Source organism: Macaca fascicularis, chromosome 7 (genome assembly GCF_037993035.2).
Source record: "Macaca fascicularis isolate 582-1 chromosome 7, T2T-MFA8v1.1".
Classification (NCBI taxonomy): Eukaryota; Metazoa; Chordata; class Mammalia; order Primates; family Cercopithecidae; genus Macaca; species Macaca fascicularis.
Genome location: NC_088381.1, coordinates 66,995,425 through 67,015,983, shown reverse-complemented (window position 1 = coordinate 67,015,983; position 20,559 = coordinate 66,995,425). Strand labels below are relative to the sequence as shown.

Here is a 20,559-nt window from a genome sequence, read left to right as displayed (position 1 = left end):
ACAATATACATTCTGTAAAATATCCTAAGGGGATGTAATGCCTTTGAATCCTTTAGCCTAGACTCCAGATATAGAAGACAGAAATAGATTCACATGGGTTAAATAATTTGAAATTCATCAAAAGGAATACTGCTGTCATTTCTACTGTATAGCCATTTTTTATATCTGAGCAAATACTGCTGTTGCTGAACTTTTGAAGTTTTTATGTAAATCATCTTTAAAAATATTTTAAATAAATTTACAAGTTTATATACATACATACACACATATATGTGTATATATATTACATACATAGTATATATTGTGTGTATATATATATGTTTCTATTTATATATATGTATACACATATATTTCAATTTTTTTGTAGAGATAGGATCTTGCTATGTTGCCCAGACTGGTCTCAACCTCCTAGATGCAAGCCTTCTACCCATTTCCTAAAGTTTTGGGATTACAATTGTGAGCCACCACACCTGGTCCAAGTTCATATTTACTGTAGAGAATTTAGTATGTGTTATAGAATATACAGTAAAACACAAAAATGAAATAGAAATCTCTCTCAGTTCACCACCAGTTATTTTGTATTTTCAATTTTTATATTTATTGCAAGTTGTATGTGTATGCACACACTGTGAGGTAAATATATAACTTTATTTCACCCTCAAATAGCTTGTTTATTCTAACACCTGTCAGATATGATTATTAAAAACAGCATTATTGCTGATATGTTGTTGACACCTCTGCACAAGTGAGGCAGTTTGGGTGGGGCTCTTAAGGACCAGAGAGTGAATTATGCCCACCCATGGAATACCTCCCCCGATTCCTGGGGTAAGGGTCAGCATCACTCAGCTCCAGTTGATTGATTGATATCCTGTGGGAATTTTTTTTTTTTTTTCAAGAAAAGTTGGCATCTGGATGTTTGGTAAAATCTTCCAAATATCAAAATGCTACCAACTTATTTAAAAATTGTAAAACACCTTGTGGAACACACTGCAGTGGGCTTTAGCTTATGAACTTTTAGTGTGTAACCTTAGGCGTATAGTCTAGCTATTAGCCTGGGTCAGTGGTACACTTGGGATTCACCAAGAGTCAGCCATATGCAGTGAGGATGTCCTCCAAATGTGGAGACCAAGGATACAGCAGCCTTCTGCAAAGAGGTCCATATGCAAGTTGATCACTTTGTAAATACCTCTGTTAGGGTTAGTGGTTGTGGGCAGATGGAGGATTTACGCATGTGTTGATTTCAGCTCTGTGGCTCTCTGGTTTTATACTCCAAAGACCAGGCCATGGAGACACTGACTCATGCTATGTAGTTGCAGACAAGGCCAGCATGTACCAGAAAGTCATCTCTTTCATTCAGAGGCCTTAGATGCAGGCCTAAGAAACTAGGTACACGATAGTTCACTTCTGAGCTAGGTGTCTCATATGCCTAATTTTGTTTCATCTTCACAGCAACTCTGTGATGAGTATTACTCTTACTTTACATATGTGCAAAAATGGAGTTCAGAGAGGTGAAGATACTTTCCCAAGGACAGACTAAGTTCTAGCATGTGGTAGTAGTCCTAGAACCAACATTTCCAGCCTATTCACTTGGACCATTAGTCTCTTGGAAGTCAGGCCACAAATAATTCCTCCTGAGGCTCGAGTATCTCCTTTCCATCAGCGATTACTATGGACGTCTTGTGGCCAGCACTACCTGTGCTGTGGTCTTCAGTCACTGCCCACTGTGTAAGCCACATGATCTGGCCTCTCTTATAGTCTCTTCCCCATGTTTCTCTGTGGTTCTGACACCCTCTTTCAATCTCCCATTATTCCCTTCCTTACCAAAACTTACTCTAAAAACATTCCAAGGTAAACAAACATCCCTACATCCTCAATGTCTTTTTATTGACGTTTCCTTCTTCTGCCTTGCTGTCTTCTGATGACATTGCCTACCATGTACTTTTTTCAAGTGAATGCTACTCGTCCGTTCATGTTCCATGAATCTCTGGGTTAGGATATGGGATTGCCATTCTTTTTGTTCCCAGATCTAATGACAAAGGTTAATCTTCTACCCTTGTTTTCAAACTTCTTCTTTCAAGACTCAGACCATCCGGTTATTCACCTTTCCAATCATTGTCAGCTCCTGGTGATGGTTCCTGTTCATTAGTGAATTTGGCTCCTGGTCTCATAATTTTTCTTTTCACCTGAATCTTCTAAGGTGACTTTTACCATCCCTAAGAATGACTTCTTCAACAGCTTATCCTCTCAACAACATTGATTCTCCACTTCACCTACCCGTTGTCATGACTGCTTTCTGGTTTTTAGCATCACCTTGAGCTATCCATCTTCGACATTTCAAACTTAAATACTTCCTTCTCTACAATCTTTGATTCTCCCAGTTCTTTCTTTCACCTGACTAATGAGGTACCCATTCTTTGACTTCATAATATTCTCTGGTTTTTTGACTCCCATCAACATTTTTCTTCATTTACTTTCTGCCTCATACAGCCCAGATTTGTCATTTCATTGACAGTCTTGCCAGCATCTTCAGTCTCTTTGGTTCTTGACCTTCTGTCATATTTTTCCCAACAAAACTTGAACTCTTGATGAAGCTAATTCTCTATACATCTTTGTCATTGTATTTGGGCTAGGTTCTCACATGGTCTTCCAGACTGCTGGCAGACTTTCCATGTCTCCCTGTTAGGTCTTGCTTATTCTTCCCAACAGCTGTTTTAAACCTTCTGGTCTCTTTCAACCTACCTGTAATCCCCTCCTCCACAATGTCAGAAGACATTCTTACCTTCTATTTCACAGAAAAGAGAAGACTTCTCACCTGCTTGCCACTGTATCTCAAAAGGTAATGGGGTGGGCATTTTTTGCTTGCCTCCTGTCACTGGCAAAAACCTGTGCTCTGGACTTATCTTCTGTTTATGATCTTTTCTTCAGTATCTTCCACCTCTCCCTCTGAACTGGCTTGTAACCATCAGCTTTTAATCATGCTCAAGTCTGTCTTGTCTTAAAAAATACATAAATCCTTCTTTCAGCTCCACATTCCTCTGCATATTTCCTCTTCCCCCTTCTTAGTCAAAGTTATACTATAATTACTCTCTCAATTACTCTGATAATGAGACCTGTACCTTATAGTAATGACGTGCATTAGCAGTGTGAAATTGATCCTTGATCTATGACTCTCCAGGGTGATGCTAGGTGTAGAGAGATTATAAGTAAACATCAACCTTTTTTTTTTTTTTTTTTTTTTTTTTTTTTTACTGTTTCTTATTCTGGTTCTTACACCCTTCCAAGCAAAACTGCCAATGATCAAAGGAATTAAGACCATGTGGATGTGTAATTATTAGATTTACTATCTATGCAGCGGGCCTTCAAAGGTGGAGAAGTTCTCAGTAATGTCAGAGTTCAGGGTGTGGCCACAGTACTGGGTGGCAGATGTGGACGGGCATCATACTGAGAAAAACCAAAAGTGGGTGAGGTAAAATGTAGTCAGAAGTGGTCTGTATGTGGTCTAGTTTCATGTTGGAGGAAGGTCTGGAGAGGCCTTCAGGTTGGGTTTGTGCAGCAAAAGAAAACTTAATCAATTTGCTATTGATAGTTGTTTCTAGATCGTTTTTTCCTCTCTTTTTCCTAACTCATGTCACTTTTTTTTTTTTTTTTTTTTTAGACAAGAGTCTCGTTCTATCACCCAGGCTGGAGTGCAGTGGTGATCATAGCTGACTGCAGCCCAGAGCTTCTAGACACAAGCAGTCCTCTTGCCTCAGCCTCCCAAGTAGCTAGGACTACAGGCATGTGCCACCATGCCTGGCTAATTTTTAAAATATTTTGTAGAGATGATGGTCTCGCTCTGTTGTCCAGGCTGGTCTTGGCTCAAGTGATCCTCTTGTTTTGGCCTCCCGACGCACTGGGATTATAGGTGTGAGTCACTGTGCCTGACCCCATCTCAGTTTTGACACATACTATCAGAGTCAACCACCCTTCACCTCTCCTTGTGGCAAGCTTCTCATAAAGATAGTTACCCTGTTACCTGTGTCAGCTTTACAATTGTGCTTTACAATTCTGTCAAATAAGCCATATTAGTTGATTTATAACTTATAATATTATACATTAATTTAAAATATAAAAACATAGTAGTGATTTAAGATAGAAAAGGAAACCAGGTTCAGTGGCTCACATCTGTAATCCCAGCATTTTGAGAGACGGAGGCAGAAGGATCACTTAAGGACAGGAGTTTGAGAACTGCCACAGCAACACAGTGAGACCCCATCTCTACAAAAAAATAAAAATAAAAATTACCCTTGTGTGCCTGCAGTCCCTGCTACTCTGGAGGCTGAGGCAGGAGGATTGCTTGAGCCCAGGAGTTTGAGGCTGGAGTGAGCTATGATTGTGCCACTGCATCCAGCCTGAATGTTACAGTGAGACCCTGTCTCAAAAAAAAAAAAAAAAAAAAAAAAATTAAACCAATAAAAAGTGGTATTTCCTGTGGAGGGAGACTTGTGGTTACTTTATAGTTGGGGTACAATTTATGTATATAATTGTTCTAAGTTCATACATAAGGAATTTAGGAACATATCTTCAGGTAACTCAGGTTCTGCCTGTATTTCTGTTATTTTTGTTGTCAGGCAAAATATTCTACCAATACACTGAAACAACAGACACTTTCAGGAGGTTCAGATCTTCGTCCATACCTTCAGTTTTTCTTCTTTATTTTACAGAAAGTTTTCTCTCATCAGCTTTCTATGTATTTGCTAGTGAACATTTCCAATGTTTTGGAAGTTGAACACTACTTACATGAAATTTTACTGAATACAGAGGTGTTTTGGCAGGTACTAGTGACAAATGTGCACCTTCTGTGAGATGATTATCCATGGCACTTTAAAACCATGGGCAAGGGAGGAATTCTTTTCCCGTAACTCCCTATTAGCAGCAGAAATTGTCTGGAAGATATCTCCCATAATTAACTTCAGGTCTTCCAACTTTTGTTTCAGCCCCCTGGAACATGAAAAGATTGGATTGTTGCTTGACTGATTATATCTGTGCCTTGAAATGAAGCGGTTTAGTTTGGAATGCCCGGGAAGTAAAGCAGCAGAAGTTTCTGTCCCTGAATGCTATTACAGGGATTAATTCAACACATAGCTTCAGGACTTTGTTACAAATTGGAAAGATCATTTAGCATGTAAAAAATGTTGTCTCCTGAAAAGTGTTATGCATTCTCTACTTTTAAAATAATTTCCACTAGCAATAATAATATCTAGCATGATAAACCCTGTAACTGTTTTTATATTGTTTTTAAATTTGATCACACACACACAAAAGTGGTAAGTGGCATTTTTTAAAGATAGATAATGTGGCTGAAGTCACAGCAGAAGAGCTGTGCTTGTGGACTTTTTTTCTCTAATGGATATGGGACTTCTTTCTCCAACCTTTGAAAATTTAGGTTAAAGTTGTTTGGAAAGGGTTAAGATGAAAAAGGCATTGAAACAGGAATTGGGAGGCCTGACTCAGAGCTGAGCCAAGCCTCTGTCAGCTGTGTAACTGACCATGGCATTTGCTCTTTCTCACCATTAAATACATTTGAGAAACTCCAGGTTAAATAGAGTTGGACAGACTTCTGTCACAGGGCTTCTCTGAACCTTTAATATGTATGTGTGATGTGAGCTCCAAGGCCGGCTGTATTTCTCAGCTGTATTATTTGACCAGACACTTATTTTTTAGGATGTAGATTTTCAGACAGAAACACTTGGTGTATCTCTAGCTTTCAGTTCCTCTCTAGATCTGAACTTGCCCTTCCTGAATGAATTTCAAAGAATCTGGAAATGGATGCATAATTAGAGGAGCATAGATAGGTAGATAGGTATTCATTTTTCTGAGTATTCCCTAAAAGGTCTAACTCCAATAAAAGCACTCCAATAAAAGTACTGTTGTATAGGAAGCCTGAAATTTCTGTACGAGTGCATTTTTAGACTCTGTAAAGGACTTGAGTGGAGACCTAGTCTCTGAAACTTGTGTATCAGGTCCAGGTCGTATCACAACGGGTGGGAAAGTGCTTGAAGTTCTCCCACTCTCAAGTCTGGAGTTCAGCCGAATGAACAGGCTAGTGTGGTTTCCCCAGTTGCAAAGTATGAAGGCACCTAAGACCCGAGAAGTGACTAAGATCATTCAATAGCCCGGGGTGTATTTCTGGCTTGCTTCTTTTGGGACCTTGGGTCAGTCTCTTACCTTTTGAGGGCATTAGCATGTTTTTCTATGAAATAAAGTCTTAGGCTGAGAAGATGCTGAGTAATTCTAAGAATCTCACAACTTTAATTTTATATGCTAGGACCCTAGACCACTACTAGACATGCTCCTTTTTTTCTGGTGTACTTGGTTGAGACCATGGTACTTATTGAAAATGTTGGCTAGGAAAACTGGTGTGAGATCTGACAGTGAAAGGCTCGATTGAGGTCCAGTGGACCCTTGCTCCAGGGCTCTGATTATTTGACTTCTTGGATTTTCATTGGAGATCTCCGTGGTCTTCTCTGGTTGGAGCCTTCTCTGGTGGTTTCAGCAGAGCAATGGTTCCTCATAAAGCAGTTTGCATGAAAAGACCAGGAGGCAGCCGGGAGGAGTGATTCTGAAGAAGACAGTCTGTTGCTAACTGATGGCAGTCTTTCCCAATGAGCCCCAGTACACTTGGGAATGCTTCACCCAGTGTTTTAGGAATTCATTAGCAGTGGAATCTTGGCATGTGTGGTAAAAGTTACTGCCTTCTGAGTGCAGTGGTTAGAGGTATGGTCTTTGGAGTTAAATGGATTTGAACTTCTACTCTATCATTTTGAATTGTGTGATCTTAGTCAGTTAACCTCAGAGTTGGATTCTAGCTGGATGTCCTTGAGAAAAATACTTAACTTTTCTGTGCCTTAGTTACCTGCTGTATAAAATTGGGCTAATAGTTGTAACTACTACAGGGGATTGTTGTAAGTAAACATTAGATAATTTCTGTGATATGCTTAGAGCAATGCCAGCCGTGAATAGGCAGTCCACAGATGTTAAGTTCTGGTTGTGGTTATTGTTGTGGTGGTGTGTTATCATCTGTATCACCTAGGGCACAAGCAAAGTTGTTAAAATTATATTAGGGAAAAATCCTGTAAATGGCCCATAAATTGCAGGTTGAGCATCCCAAATCTGAAAATCCAAAATCTGAAATACTCCACAATTCAAAACTCTTCAAATACCAACATGGCACAAAAAGGAAATGCTCATTGGAGCATTTTGGATGTCAGATAAAGGATACTCAACCTTGTAGTCATTCTTGAGCACATTCAAGTTGATAAACACTGAGTTAAGGGGAGGAGCAAAAGTGAAGTATGTGTTTGAGCATTCTAATAGTTATTCTGTCTTTAAAAGAGAATTATATCAAATTTATCGATAATGGGGAGTGAGTATAGAATTCTATAGTATTACTAATTTTCTGCATGGTATACTAAGTTATGTTTAATGGTAACTCTCTAAACCTAGGATGATCTGTTTTTTTCTTGTTTGCCTGGGACTAAGGGCTTTGATGGGATGTGGGAGTTTCAGTGCTAAAACCAGACAACTTAGGATGTGTCATCACCCTACTATAAGTTTAATACATTTGTCTGTTGAGACTATTGAAGGAGATATTAATGGGAGAGCACATAGCACACTGCTTGGCATGTAGTAACTGCTCCTTAAGTTGTGGTAGAATTGAGTCTACATCTTTTGTAGAATTGAATCTAAATCTAAATCTTGATACACTGCTCTTTGATAAATTGTAGGGAAGAACTTGGCCAACTACTTTGTTGGCCCTTTGAACAGCTTTTACTGTCAGGATCTTGGGCGTTGATTTCTTTCAGTTTCAATGTCCTCAACTGTGAAAGGAGAATAGTAATATATATCTCACAGGGATATTGTAAGGATTCAATAATGTGATTAGCACATTAAAAGTGAGTATCGCAGTGGCTGGCTCCCTCTAAGCTCTTAAGGGTTAGCTATTAGAATAGTAAAGTCCTTTAACATTTTATATAGATGCTATTTGGAATCAGTAGTCCCATCAGTGAGAAAAGTTGGAATGGTAGCTCTTGACTGAGTTTTTGACTCCTTCAGCTTTGCTCAGTTTTTTCTTAGAAGGTTTTAGCTTTCTTATTCTAGAATGCCTGAGGAAGAGCATTGTATACAATTGTATTTTAGGTAGTGATTAATCTGATAGACTCTCCAGGACACGTGGACTTTTCCTCAGAAGTATCAACTGCTGTTCGCATTTGTGATGGATGCATCATTGTGGTAGATGCTGTGGAAGGAGTCTGTCCACAGGTAATGGATTGTGATGAGAAAATACTTAAATGGTTAAGGGTGAGAAAAGAGTAGGAACTGACTGACTTTAGGCATTTCACTGACAATCAGAACATTGGTTTTATATTTCACATTTGGTAATGTTCCAGTCTGTGATGGAGTTAAATCACCAGAGTTCTGAAGGGATCTTAGAGATGATGACTTTAATTTAACATACTTTGTTTTTGTTTTTGTTTGTTTTGAAACAGAGTCTTGCTCTGTCACCCAGGCTTTAGTGCGGTGGCGCGATCTTGGCTTACTGCAACCTTCACCTCCTGGGTTCAAGTGATTCTTATGCCTCAACCTCCACAGTAACTGGGATTACAGGCATGTGCCACCACGCCTGGCTAATTTCTGTATTTTTAGTAGAGACGAGATTTCACCATGTTGGACAGGCTAGTCTTGAACTCCCAGCCTCAAGCAATCCACTTGCCTCAGCTTCCCAGAGTGCTGAGACACAGGTGTGAACCACCGTGCCCGGCCTTATTTGTCCTTCTTAATCTGTCAGTTGCATAAAGGCAATGATGATTTCTTGTCTGTAGTTCTTTGCTACTGTGCTGTATACATACTTTGTGAATGCCTGTTGAATGCCTTTGTGTGACTGAAATAGTCTAGAGTGGTTATTAATCAAGATTTTCTAATGTGCTCTAATTATTTCAAATCATGAGTTTTACATTTTTCTTTCTGTTTTTATTAGACACAGGCAGTTCTGCGACAAGCTTGGCTTGAAAACATCTGTACAGTTTTAGTGATTAATAAGATAAATTGCTTGATAGTGGAACTGAAATTCACCCCACAAGAGGCCTATTCTCACCTCAAGAGTATTTTAGAACAGTTATTTTAATTTTTAGTATTTAAAAAATTTAGCCTTGAAGAAGAGTTGTAAGTAAGTTACTGAGCTGGGTATGAGCCATTGCTGCAGAAAAGTGAACTTTTCCACTTCAGATTCATACATGTTGGTGTTATTCTACAACAGTGGCTACAGAATAAGCATGTTCTCAGTCCCTTCTATCTCTTGGAAGCACCCATCATATAAAGCTTGGACAATAGGCTCTCTTGTTTAAAACTTTGTATCTTGGTTCCAAAATGAAGCAGTATTAGGATTTTATTACCTGTCTATAGTATTTTATTACCTGTTGTTAGAGGAAATTTTACCCAAGCATTCATTCATTTATTTATTCAGCAAATATTTCATAGATATTTGTTGAATAAATGAATTATCGAATGTCCATTGTGTACTAGAGATTGTGAATGTAAGTTGGACAGGTCAGAATCCCTATTTTCAAGGAGCTCACAGTATAGTAGGGGAGACAAACAAAGAGATACTTGGAGAACAATGAGATAAGCCCTGGGTGTGATATGACAGCATAGATGAGGGCCATCCAACCCAGTGTGGGTCAAGAGGGAAGAATGAGTTAGAAGTTGTACAATGGAAACCTTGAGATGGAAGTAAAGTAGGTGTTTGCCAGGTAGACAGTTAAGAAAAGGACATTCAAAAGAGAAGGAATATGACAGGCAAAGTCATAAAGGCAAGAAAAAGCACAGTACAATGTTTCATTTAAGGAACTGCAAATTGTTTTTTAGCTGATTAATTAGATCATGTTAAACAGTGACAAGAGATGGGAAAAAGGTTATGGATTCAGATGTTGATGAACCTTGTATGCCATGCGTAGGAGTTTGAAATTTCTTCCTCAAGACAGTGGAAAGCATTGATGAGAGCAACTTGAGTATATTTATTTGCTAAGGGCAGGAAACGATAAAAGTAGAACAGTGAAAAAGAATGATGGATGGCTATCATTCCCTGTAGAAATAGGAACAGGTAAAGTAACTCCTGCCCTGCATTGGCAGGAGAAAGGTCAGTGGTATTTGCAGGCATAAGTGAGCTTATAGATTGGAATGTGGGGCACTTGAAGGAAATATGAGTAATAGGTTCCATTTTCTTTCTGAGGTAGGACGTAAGATTACTGCCTATTTGGGAGTGAAAGTAGTTGAGGATTAGGAGTTGGGAAGAGGGCCCAAAGAGGGTACTGAACATTTCAGACAACTGATGTGAGAAATGGGCAAGGCAGTGGACTAAGGTTACAAACTAGGATTGTGGGGTTGGAAATCATGAGTACTTTGTGATAGTAAGCCTCAGTGCTGAAAAACAAATTAAGGGTATGACATTAACATTTACATTAAACTAATAATAATCACAAAATGACCTTCCAAAAGCCTTAGAATTTAGTTATGCTGAGTTTAGGAAGAATGGATACATGTAAGTTATTCACTGATTGTAAATGTCACCTCCATTCATGTGTGCTTAATGAGCCCAAACTGACGGATGATTCAAGCCCTAACACGGGTTAAACAATGTTTCTCCTGCCATGAGCATGCTAAGTATCTGAATGACACTCTGCCGTTTCACCATCTCTCCTAGATCAATGCACTCACAGGAACTCTTTTTACTTCTAAAGTCCCAGAAGAAAGAGCGGAGAGACTGAATCCCAAGTGAATCCAAATTCTGAACAAGGAGAGCAAGTATATGACTGGAGCACTGGCTTGGAGGACACAGATGATTCTTAGCTTTACTTCTCTCCAGAACAGGGAAATGTGGTGTTTACCAGTGCAATAGATGGATGGGGCTTTGGGTAAGTCTGTTCGAATCTGATTAAATCTCTTTGTGGCTTTTATATGTAATTGGTTTTTTTTAGTGAAACTTTTTATTTTGAGATAATTATAGATTCACCTGCAGTTGTAAGAGGTAATACGGAGAGTTCTCTGGTGCCCTTTACCTGGTAACTGCCTCCTATCCATGATAACATCTTGTAGAACTGTAGTACAATACCTCAACCAGGACTTTGCCATTTGCCATCAATATACAGAACATTTCTATCGCCACAAGGCTCCCTCACGTTGCCCTTATATTGTCACAGCTACTTCCTTCCCACCCTCAAACCCTTTTTAACCCTTGACAACCATTTATCTTATCTCCAAATTTGTCATTTCAAGGGTGTTATAGAAATGGAATCAAAACAGTTTTTATAGACATGGAACCAAAAAATATGTAAATTTTTTGGACTGACTTGTTTTACTTAGCATAATTCTCTAGAGACTTATCCAAGTTATTGCATGCATTAATACTGTAGTTGATTCCTTTCTGTTGCTTAGTAGTATTCCATGGTTTGGATGTACCCCAGTCTAACCATTCACCCATTCGACATCTGTTTTGTTTTTTTTTTTTTTTTCATTTTTGGGCCATTATGAGTAAAGCTGCTATAAACATTCATGTGTAGGTTTTTGTGTGAACATAAGTTTTCATTTCTCTGGGATAAATGCCTAGGAGTGCAGTTTCTGGATCATATGGTAGTTGTACGTTTAGTTTTTAAAGAAACTACCAAACTGTTTCCAGAGGGACTGTACCATTTTATATTCTCACCAGCAATGAATGCCTGAGTGATCCAGTTTCTCCACGTTTTCATGTTTAGTGTTGTCACTATTTTCATTTTAGCAGTTCTGTTGGGTATGTACTAATATGGTATTGTGGTTTTAATTTGCATTTTCCTAACAGCTGGTTTACCTTGAGCATCTTTTCATGTGCTGATTTGTCATCTGTAGGTCCTCTTGGGTGAAGAGTCTTTTCACATCATTTCCCATTATTTTATTGTGGTTTTTTTTTTTTGTTTTTTTTGTTTTTTCTTGTACTCCTGGGTTTTGAGAGTTTTTTCTATTCTAAACAGTAGTCCTTTGTCTCATATGTGCTTTGCAAATATTTTCTCCCAATCTATAGTTTGGCTTCATATCCTCTAACAGTGTCTTTCAAAGTGAGCAAAGTTTTGTTGTTGTTGTTGTTGTTTTGTTTTGTTTTGTTTGAGACAGAGTCTTGCCGTGTTGCCCAGGCAGAAGTGCAGTAACGCAATCTTGGCTCACTGCAACCTCCACCTCCCAGGTTCAAGCAATTCTCCTGCCTCAGCCTCCTGAGTAGCTGGGACTACAGATGTGCACCACCACTCCCCGCTCATTTTTATGTCTCTTTTAGTAGAGACGAGGTTTCACCATGTTGGCCAGGCTGGTCTCGAACTGCTGACCTCAGGTAATCCTCCCACCTCGGCCTCCCAAAGTGCTGGGATTACAGGTGTGAGCCACCACTCCAAGCCAGCAAGGTAAGCAAAATTTTTAATTTGGCTGAAGTTTCCTTTATCATTTTTTCTTTTTATGGATCTTGATTTTAGAGTCAAGTTGAAGAACTCTTTGCCTAGCTCTGGGTCCTAAAGATTGTCTCTCATTTTTTTCTAAAAGTTTTAGTTTTACTTTTTACATTTAACTCTATGACTCATATTGAGTTAATTTTTGTATAAAGTGTGAGGCTTTGGTTGAGGTTTTCTTTTGGTGGTGGGAGAGGACCTATGGATTTCCATTTACTCTAGAACCCTTTGTTGAAAAGGTTATCTCTTCTCCATAGAATTGCTTTTGTGCCTTTGTCAAAATGCACAGTTTTTTGTTGGGCATACTTGTGTGGGTCTGTTTCTGAGTGTTTTGTTCTGTTCCATTAATCTATGTGTCTGTCTTTCCAACAGTAGCACATAATTTTGATTAGTGTAGCTACAAAATAAGTCTTGAAATCAGGTAGATTATTTCTGTCCACATTATTTTTATTTTTCAAAATTACTTTGCTGTTCAAGGCCTTTGCCTTTCCATGTAGATTTTATAGTAATCTTACCTATATCTGCAAAAACATCTTGCTAGGATTTTGATGGAAATTGCTTGGTAAACCTGTTAATTTGGGGAGAATTTTGACATCTTTGCTATGTTGAATCTTTTCTGTTCCATGAACACTATGCCTCTCCATTTATTTAAAATTTTTAAAAATTCTTTTATGAGCATTTTATAGTTTTCAGCATATAAGTGCTATACATGTTGAGTTAGATTTACACTTAATTTTTCATTTTTCTGAATGATTATAAGTGATATTTTTAATTTTGGTGTTCACACGTTCATCTAGTATATAGAAATACAATTAATTTTTGAATGTTGATCTTGTGTACTGTCACCTTGCTGAACTCACTTGAAATTCTTTGTAGATATTTTGGAATTGCTATGAGACAATCATGTCTGCAAATAGGAATTGTTTTATTTTTTCCTTTTCTATTTGCATGCTGTTTTCTCTTTTGCTGATGGCACTGGCTAGAATTTCCAGCACTATTTGACTGACAGGGATGAGAGTGGACGTCCTTGCCTTATTCTTGATCTTAGGAGAAAAGCATTAAGTGTTTCACCTTTAGAAATAATGTTAGGGCTGCAGACTGGTTTTGGATGTCCTTTATCAAGTTGAGGAAGCCCCCTAATATTCTTATTTTTCTGAAAGTCATTATTATGAATGTGTCAAGTTTTCTCACATACCTTTTCTGTATTAATATATTTGTATGATTTTTCTTCTTTAGATTGTTAATATGGTATATTACATTGATGTTTTTGAATATTGAGCCAGTCTTGCATTTCTTTATAGATTTTATATACAATTGATTTTTAACTTTAACTTTATTCTTGAGTAAATTCAAATGTATACCATAAAAGGATCCTACCTTATTTCTTAGCTCAGTTTACTTCCTGTCAGTTTTTTGTTTATCTTCCTAAAGTTATTTACACATAGCTGAACAAATATATTTATATATTTATATTAACTTTTATACCAACAGTAGCAAAAGTTAGTCTAGCTTTATTGAGGATGTACATATGCTAAATATTGAGTTAGTCACTTTATTTAAATTATTTCACCAAATTCTGACAACACTCCTTTGAAATAGATATTACTATTTATTATCTAGGTCTCAAGAACATTGAGTATCTTTTGTTCAACATCAGTCAGCTACTAAGAGGCAGAGCTGATATTAAGATTAAAGTCTGCCTGACTCTGAAGCATGTGTTTTTTTGACATGGTTCTTCTCTGGTGTCTGCCTTATGGGGTATAAGGATCCTTATTTCTTCTTATTGCCTCTTCTGAATTTGTACATGCTGAGGCCATGTTGACAGTGACATTGGATTTCAGAATGGAGTAGGTAATTGATCACATTTTTTGACTACATCAATTTCTGACTTGTGGAATTAAAAAATCCAAATGTAGTTTAAAAATTATTACTTTGAGAAAAGTGTCTGTGGTTTGGATAAATAATAGTGGGACCATAATGACCTTTACTTTAGTTGTGCGCTTAATATTGCATGTAAGTTGCAGGGATCGTAGAACTGGAAATGATGCACTAGGAGAAAACAGTCTCTTCATGAAACATGTATCAGTATGACTTAGAATTGGAAAGAAAGAAAGGATCAGGAGCTGACTAGAATGCAAGGCTTGGGAGTAGCCTAACAAATCTCTGGCTTCATTTTTTAAAATGTATTTTCCTTTTTACTGGAAATTGTTCTTCAATTTCCCTTTGACCAGATTTTGTCTTGGGCAGGGCAGTGTAATATAATATCATTATTTTCTGTTTGTAATAAATTATAGATACCTTAGTCCATTTGATGCCCGAAAGATCATACTAGAGCTTAAATAAATTGAGGTAATGTGTATATGATAAAAATAGAAATTGTGAACCTGCTGAGAATTTGCACTTTTCATATATGGTTGATGAGTTGTCATTATCACCTTTCTAGGCCTCAGTTTACTTATCTGAAAAAACAAGAATATTGGGCTAAGATGATTTCAAGACTTTCTTCAGATTCATTCACAGTGATTCATTCAGTCGTGTAATAGGGTCAGACCTGTTGATTTCCCGATTTGTGAGCATTCTGCTAGTAAACCACAAGGTGGGAGGCTTGTCCCTTTCTTGCAGTGATTTTCATAAGTAATTCAATGTTTTATGCTAATTTTAGTCTAAATCACACAAATTGGGGGAAGTTTATTGTGGAAGGAAAAGGAATGGGGAGGAAGTTGAATGGATAGAATAAGGGTAATTTACATAGCACTTACTTTTGATATTTTTGGATACTATCAGCCAATAAATGAATGTTCCCCTGTATTAGACAAGGTCAGATTTAGAGATCGGCTAGTGTCTGTTCTCAACAAGTTGATATGTGAATTTATGGGAAAGCAGTGGTGGAAATGAAAGCACCAGAGACTTTTTCCTTCCCATTTTCCTCTAAAATGTCAGTGAATAGACCAAGTTGACGGCTGCATGTGTCACAAAAGGTGGAATTTGCAAGATGGTTCTATAAACTCTCTGCAGTGGGAAAGGATTAAGAAGTGTAACTAGAGGCTGAACCTAGGTCTTCTGCCTAAATCTATCCTGTTAATTGATGTTAATCTGGGAGAGTCTGCTCTGAAAAGCAGAAACACATTGACTTGGATGGGTAGCAGCAAGAATCTAAGTTCTAGTTTTAGATACATAGAAATGAGTCCCCAACCTTATAGCATAGGGACAGGAGAGAAGAGACAATGAAAAGCTCTTTGTAATAGATTTACTTGTCTTTGTGTAACCGTGTTTTAGAATTCTATAGTTAACAGTAATCCACTTTGTAGCTTGGAAGGCAAAAGGGTGTGTGGTTCAGTAATTTCATACTTGACTGAGTTGTCGTTCAGGAAGATAGGCAACGAATAGATCAATAGTCTTGGAATATAAATCGGTCTGCAGGTCTCTTAGACTCTTGTTTGCAGTTACTCTGTGGAGGAAAGGAATTGAAATAGAATTCAAGAATGGAGAAGTGCTAGAAATTGTCAGTGTTTAAAAATTGTAGCTGATGAATGACAAAAATTAATAAAAACACTAGCAGTAATGGGGAATGGGTTGATGTTAAGCAAATTTTGTGGTGACTATGGAATAAAAAGAATGAAAAGGATAAGAAGCAAGATTTTGAAAGATTTATGTACCCTTGTGTGTACACATGTGTGAATATTTTATGTGGTGGACTAGAAGAGCCTAGCCTAAGCAAATGGGCAAATGTCTTACTATAATTTATGATTTTGATGGAGGTTTCAGAGTATTTGTTTATAAAAATCTTTAAGTTTGCCACTGTCAGAATTAAGAGCAGGATGTTTATCTGGCATGTCATTATAAAAGATAAATGAATGTATAATATAGTCTGGGTAACACAAAACATTTTTTAAAAATCCTGAAAGAATAGAAACCACACTAGAAATCTAACTGATCAAAACAGTTGTACCAATAAAGGATTGTACCAATAAATATATGAAATCCTCTATTAAGGAGATATTTTTTAGAAAGGAAATTTCATTAAAAAAATAAATCCAGAAGTTTGATAAATAAAAGAGATAAACATAAAGCATAATGGACAGAAGCTACATACCAAAGCTTTGACTCAGATATATCAACCAAATATGAATGAAAAGAGAGGTTTGGCAATATTAACAATAAAATAGGATTTATGATAAATGAATTATGGCATAAGGATCATTTTCGCATAGATAATTGACACATTTACTAGTGAAGAGACTATCAGTTATAACAACAAAGTGCATGAGACAAAAATAGAACTATAAGTGGAACTCTGCGGGCACTTGGTGTGGGGGAGATCTACACAGGTTAATTAGGAAGATGAACCATATGAATGGAATAATTAAAGTCAGAATTTAAGTATCAGTGAAGGATAGACAAAAATTCGTTCTATATCAGGTGAAAAAGTAATTCAAATTTAAAAGAAAGAAAATGTCACAGGTTTCATGTGTTCATCACTCAGTCATTAGCTCCGGTTTTAACCATCTAAGAAGAGACCCAAGTTGCCAATGTGGAGAGCAAAGCTTCAGCTGTATTTATTGAGGCCCCAGGGAGCATCACTGCTAAAGAATAGGGCTCCCTTCTACAGTTAGGTTGGAGAATGCCTGGGAAGTCAGTCCACAGTGGTTGCCTCCTATTGTTTCCTTCCACCTGTAGACCTTGGACCTGCCTGTAGGTCCTGAATTGGATTTGCAAATCTGCATGGCAGGTTGCAGCCTGCCTAGCAAAACTGGGTGTTGATAAATGAAAAGCTGCAGAGATAAGGGTATCCTGACTTAACATCTGGAAGTAAGGCTCTGTGCGCCATTCTGGGTGTGCAGAACCACAGGAAGCCAGGAGGAGGCCTGACTCTTTTTAGCGATCCACAGATAGGCAGAAGGCAGAGCCTGCTTTCTTTTTGAGGCATAGGAACTCTACCAGTGGTTGTCAGCCTTTCACATTGTGTTCATTTGTGGAGGAGTGATTAAAGAATCACCTGTGAACAAAGATAGTTTTATTTCTTCTTTTCTAATTAGTATACTTTCTATTTCCTTTTCTTGTGTGATTGCATTAGGTTGGGCTTTCAGTATGGTGTGGAAAAGAACTGGGGATATCCTTTTCTTGTTTTTTTTTTTTTGTTTTTTTTGTTTGTTTGTTTTTTTTTTTTTTTTTTTTCCCTGAGCAGCATCTTTTAAGATGCTGGTACTTTGAAAATTCTCATCTCAAATCTTAGATTAAATTATATTGTTCTCTAAAGAAAAGGTATTTTTTGGATGCTTTATCCAGATGATGTAGATGCTATATATAGCACCCTTAGTTGTTGTTGACTGTCCTCCTCTGACTGTAGACCATGGTGGTAACTGGTTTCTCTGTGGGCTGATGAGATTTAAGTCAGTGTGTGTATGTTTACCATTAATCTAGGATAATAAAAACCTTGTTTTGGCAGGTTGTGGCTCAAGAGTTTCTCTCATTTGTAAGCAACTGTCACTTATAGCAGTGAGTAGCTGAAATAAAGCTTCATTGTTGGCATAGTTGTGACAAGCAACTGGAGCTTGCATTTTCTTTTCCGTAGTTTTATTTTGCTTTACACGTGTAAAATTAAGAAACAAAGCTATAGCATGTATTACCAATTAGTGTAGACCCGAACATGGGCTTTGGAACCAGACCGCTTGGTTTTAAATCCTCACCTCACTTCTTCCCTGTGTGATATCTCTGTGCTTCATTACCCTTTTCTGTAAAATGGGGAAATTCTGTAGGATAGTGGATTAAGTTTAGTAATACACGTGTAAAGAAGTTTGAACAGTACCTGTCACAGAAATGTTCAAATGTTACCTATGCTATTAATTGTTATTAATAATGTGAACATTTGGTCTTCTTTCAGAATTGAGCACTTTGCCAGAATCTACAGTCAAAAAATTGGCATCAAAAAGGAAGTTCTTATGAAAACCTCGTGGGGAGATTACTATGTAAATATGAAGGCTAAAAAGATCATGAAGGGTGATCAGGTAATGTGGTGTATATCCTTTTTGACTGTTGATCATGTTCTTGCCCTATGAAAATCTATCGTGTAATATCTTTAATAAATGTAATTCAGCTTTAATTTATGCAGCTGAGTTCATGAGGGACATTTTTACTGTGTATAATTGGGAAAGGCTTACAACTCTCATATACAGGTATTGTTCATATAGAGTTCTTAGTTCCTTTAAGTGTAGTGAGCAAAGAACTGCTTTTTATTTTCTTTCTTTTCTTTTTTTTTTTTAGAAGACCAAAAATCTTAGATCTTGGGCACCTGAAGACACAATTTTGTGCCGTGCATTAATTTGTCTCTGTCACCATAAAGAGATGTCTCTTCTAGACATCCCTGTATGGTTCACACTGTCCTAGTCTCAGTTGAAGCCTTATCTCCCTGCATGCTGGTCATCGTGCAGTGTAGATCAGGAGAGGTGGATGCTCCCTGAAACCCCTTCTTCTATAGATAGAGGTGGTGTAGGAATTCTGTCATATACCCTCAAAGGATACTTTTCTTGGAGCTTTATTTAATTATTTATTTTTATTATACTTTAAGTTCCAGGGTACATGTACACAACGTGCAGGTTTGTTACATATGTATACATGTGCCATGTTGGTGTGCTGCACCCATTAACTTGTCATTTACATTAGGTATATCTCCTAATGCTATCCCTCCCCCCAACCCCCTCCCCACAATAGGACCCCATGTGTGATGCTCCCCTTCCTGTGTCAAAGTGATCTCATTGTTCAATTCCCACCTGTGAGTGAGAACATGTGGTATTTGGTTTTCTGTTCTTGCGATAGTTTGCTGAGAATGATGGTTTCCAGCTGCATCCATGTCCCTACAAAGGACATGAACTCATCCTTTTTTACGGCTGCATAGTATTCCATGGTGTGTATGTGCCATATTTTCTTAATCCAGTCTGTCACTGATGGACATTTGGGTTGATTCCAAGTCTTTGCTATTGTGAATAGTGCCGCAATAAACATACGTGTGCATGTGTCTTTATAGCAGCATGACTTATAATCCTTTGGATATATACCCAATAATGGGATGGCTGGGTCGAATGGTATTTCTTGTTCTAGATCCTTGAGGAATCACCACACTGTTTTCCACAATGGTTGAACTAGTTTACAGTCCCACCAACAGTGTAAAAGTGTTCCTATTTCTCCACATCCTCTCCAGCATCTGTTGTTTCCTGATTTTTTAATGATCGCCATTCTAACTGGTGTGAGATGGTATCTCATTGTGGTTTTGATTTGCATTTCTCTGATGGCCAGTGATGATGAGCATTTTTTCATGTGTCTGTTGGCTGTATGAATGTCTTCTTTTGAGAAGTGTCTGTTCATATCCTTTGCCCACTTTTTGATGGGGTTGTTTGTTTTTTTCTTGTAAATTTGATTGAGTTCTTTATAGGTTCTGGATATTAGCTCTTGTCAGATGAGTAGATTGCAAAAATTTTCTCCCATTCTGTAGGTTGCCTGTTCACTCTGATGGTAGTTTCTTCTGCTGTGCAGAAGCTCTTTAGTTTAATTAGATCCCATTTGTCAATTTTGGCTTTTGTTGCTGTTGCTTTTGGTGTTTTAGACATGAAGTCCTTGTCTATGCCTATGTCCTGAATGGTATTACCTAGGTTTTCTTCTAGGGTTTTTATGGTTTTAGGTCTAACATTTAAGTCTCTAATCCATCTTGAATTAATTTTTGTATAAAGAGTAAGGAAAGGATCCAGTTTCAGCTTTCTACTTATGGCTAGCCAATTTTCCCAGCATCATTTATTAAATAGGGAATCCTTTCCCCATTTCTTGTTTTTGTCAGGTTTGTCAAAGATCAGATGGCTGTAGATGTGTGATATTATTTCTGAGGGTTCTGTTCTGTTCCATTGGTCTATATCTCTGTTTTGGTGCCAGCACCATGCTGTTTTGGTTTGAAGTCAGGTAGCATGATGCCTCCAGCTTTGTTCTTTTGGCTTAGGATCGTCCTGGCAATGCGGGGTCTTTTTTGGTTCCACATGAACTTTAAAGCAGTTTTTTCCAATTCTGTGAAGAA

At 37.6% G+C, this 20,559-nt stretch overlaps 1 protein-coding gene across 1 annotated transcript in view; it reads left to right on the top strand.

The window, feature by feature from the left end:
- Window positions 1-3,383: 3,383 nt before the first annotated feature.
- The window catches only part of LOC102132699 (elongation factor-like GTPase 1), an 81,715-nt gene continuing 64,539 nt past the window's right edge, over window positions 3,384-20,559 (top strand). Inside the window, exons 1-2 of the mRNA XM_065547592.2 lie at window positions 3,384-3,466; window positions 18,385-18,508. Of these exons, the coding sequence (XP_065403664.1) occupies window positions 3,384-3,466; window positions 18,385-18,508 (207 nt within the window). The remainder of the gene's footprint in view (window positions 3,467-18,384; window positions 18,509-20,559) is intronic.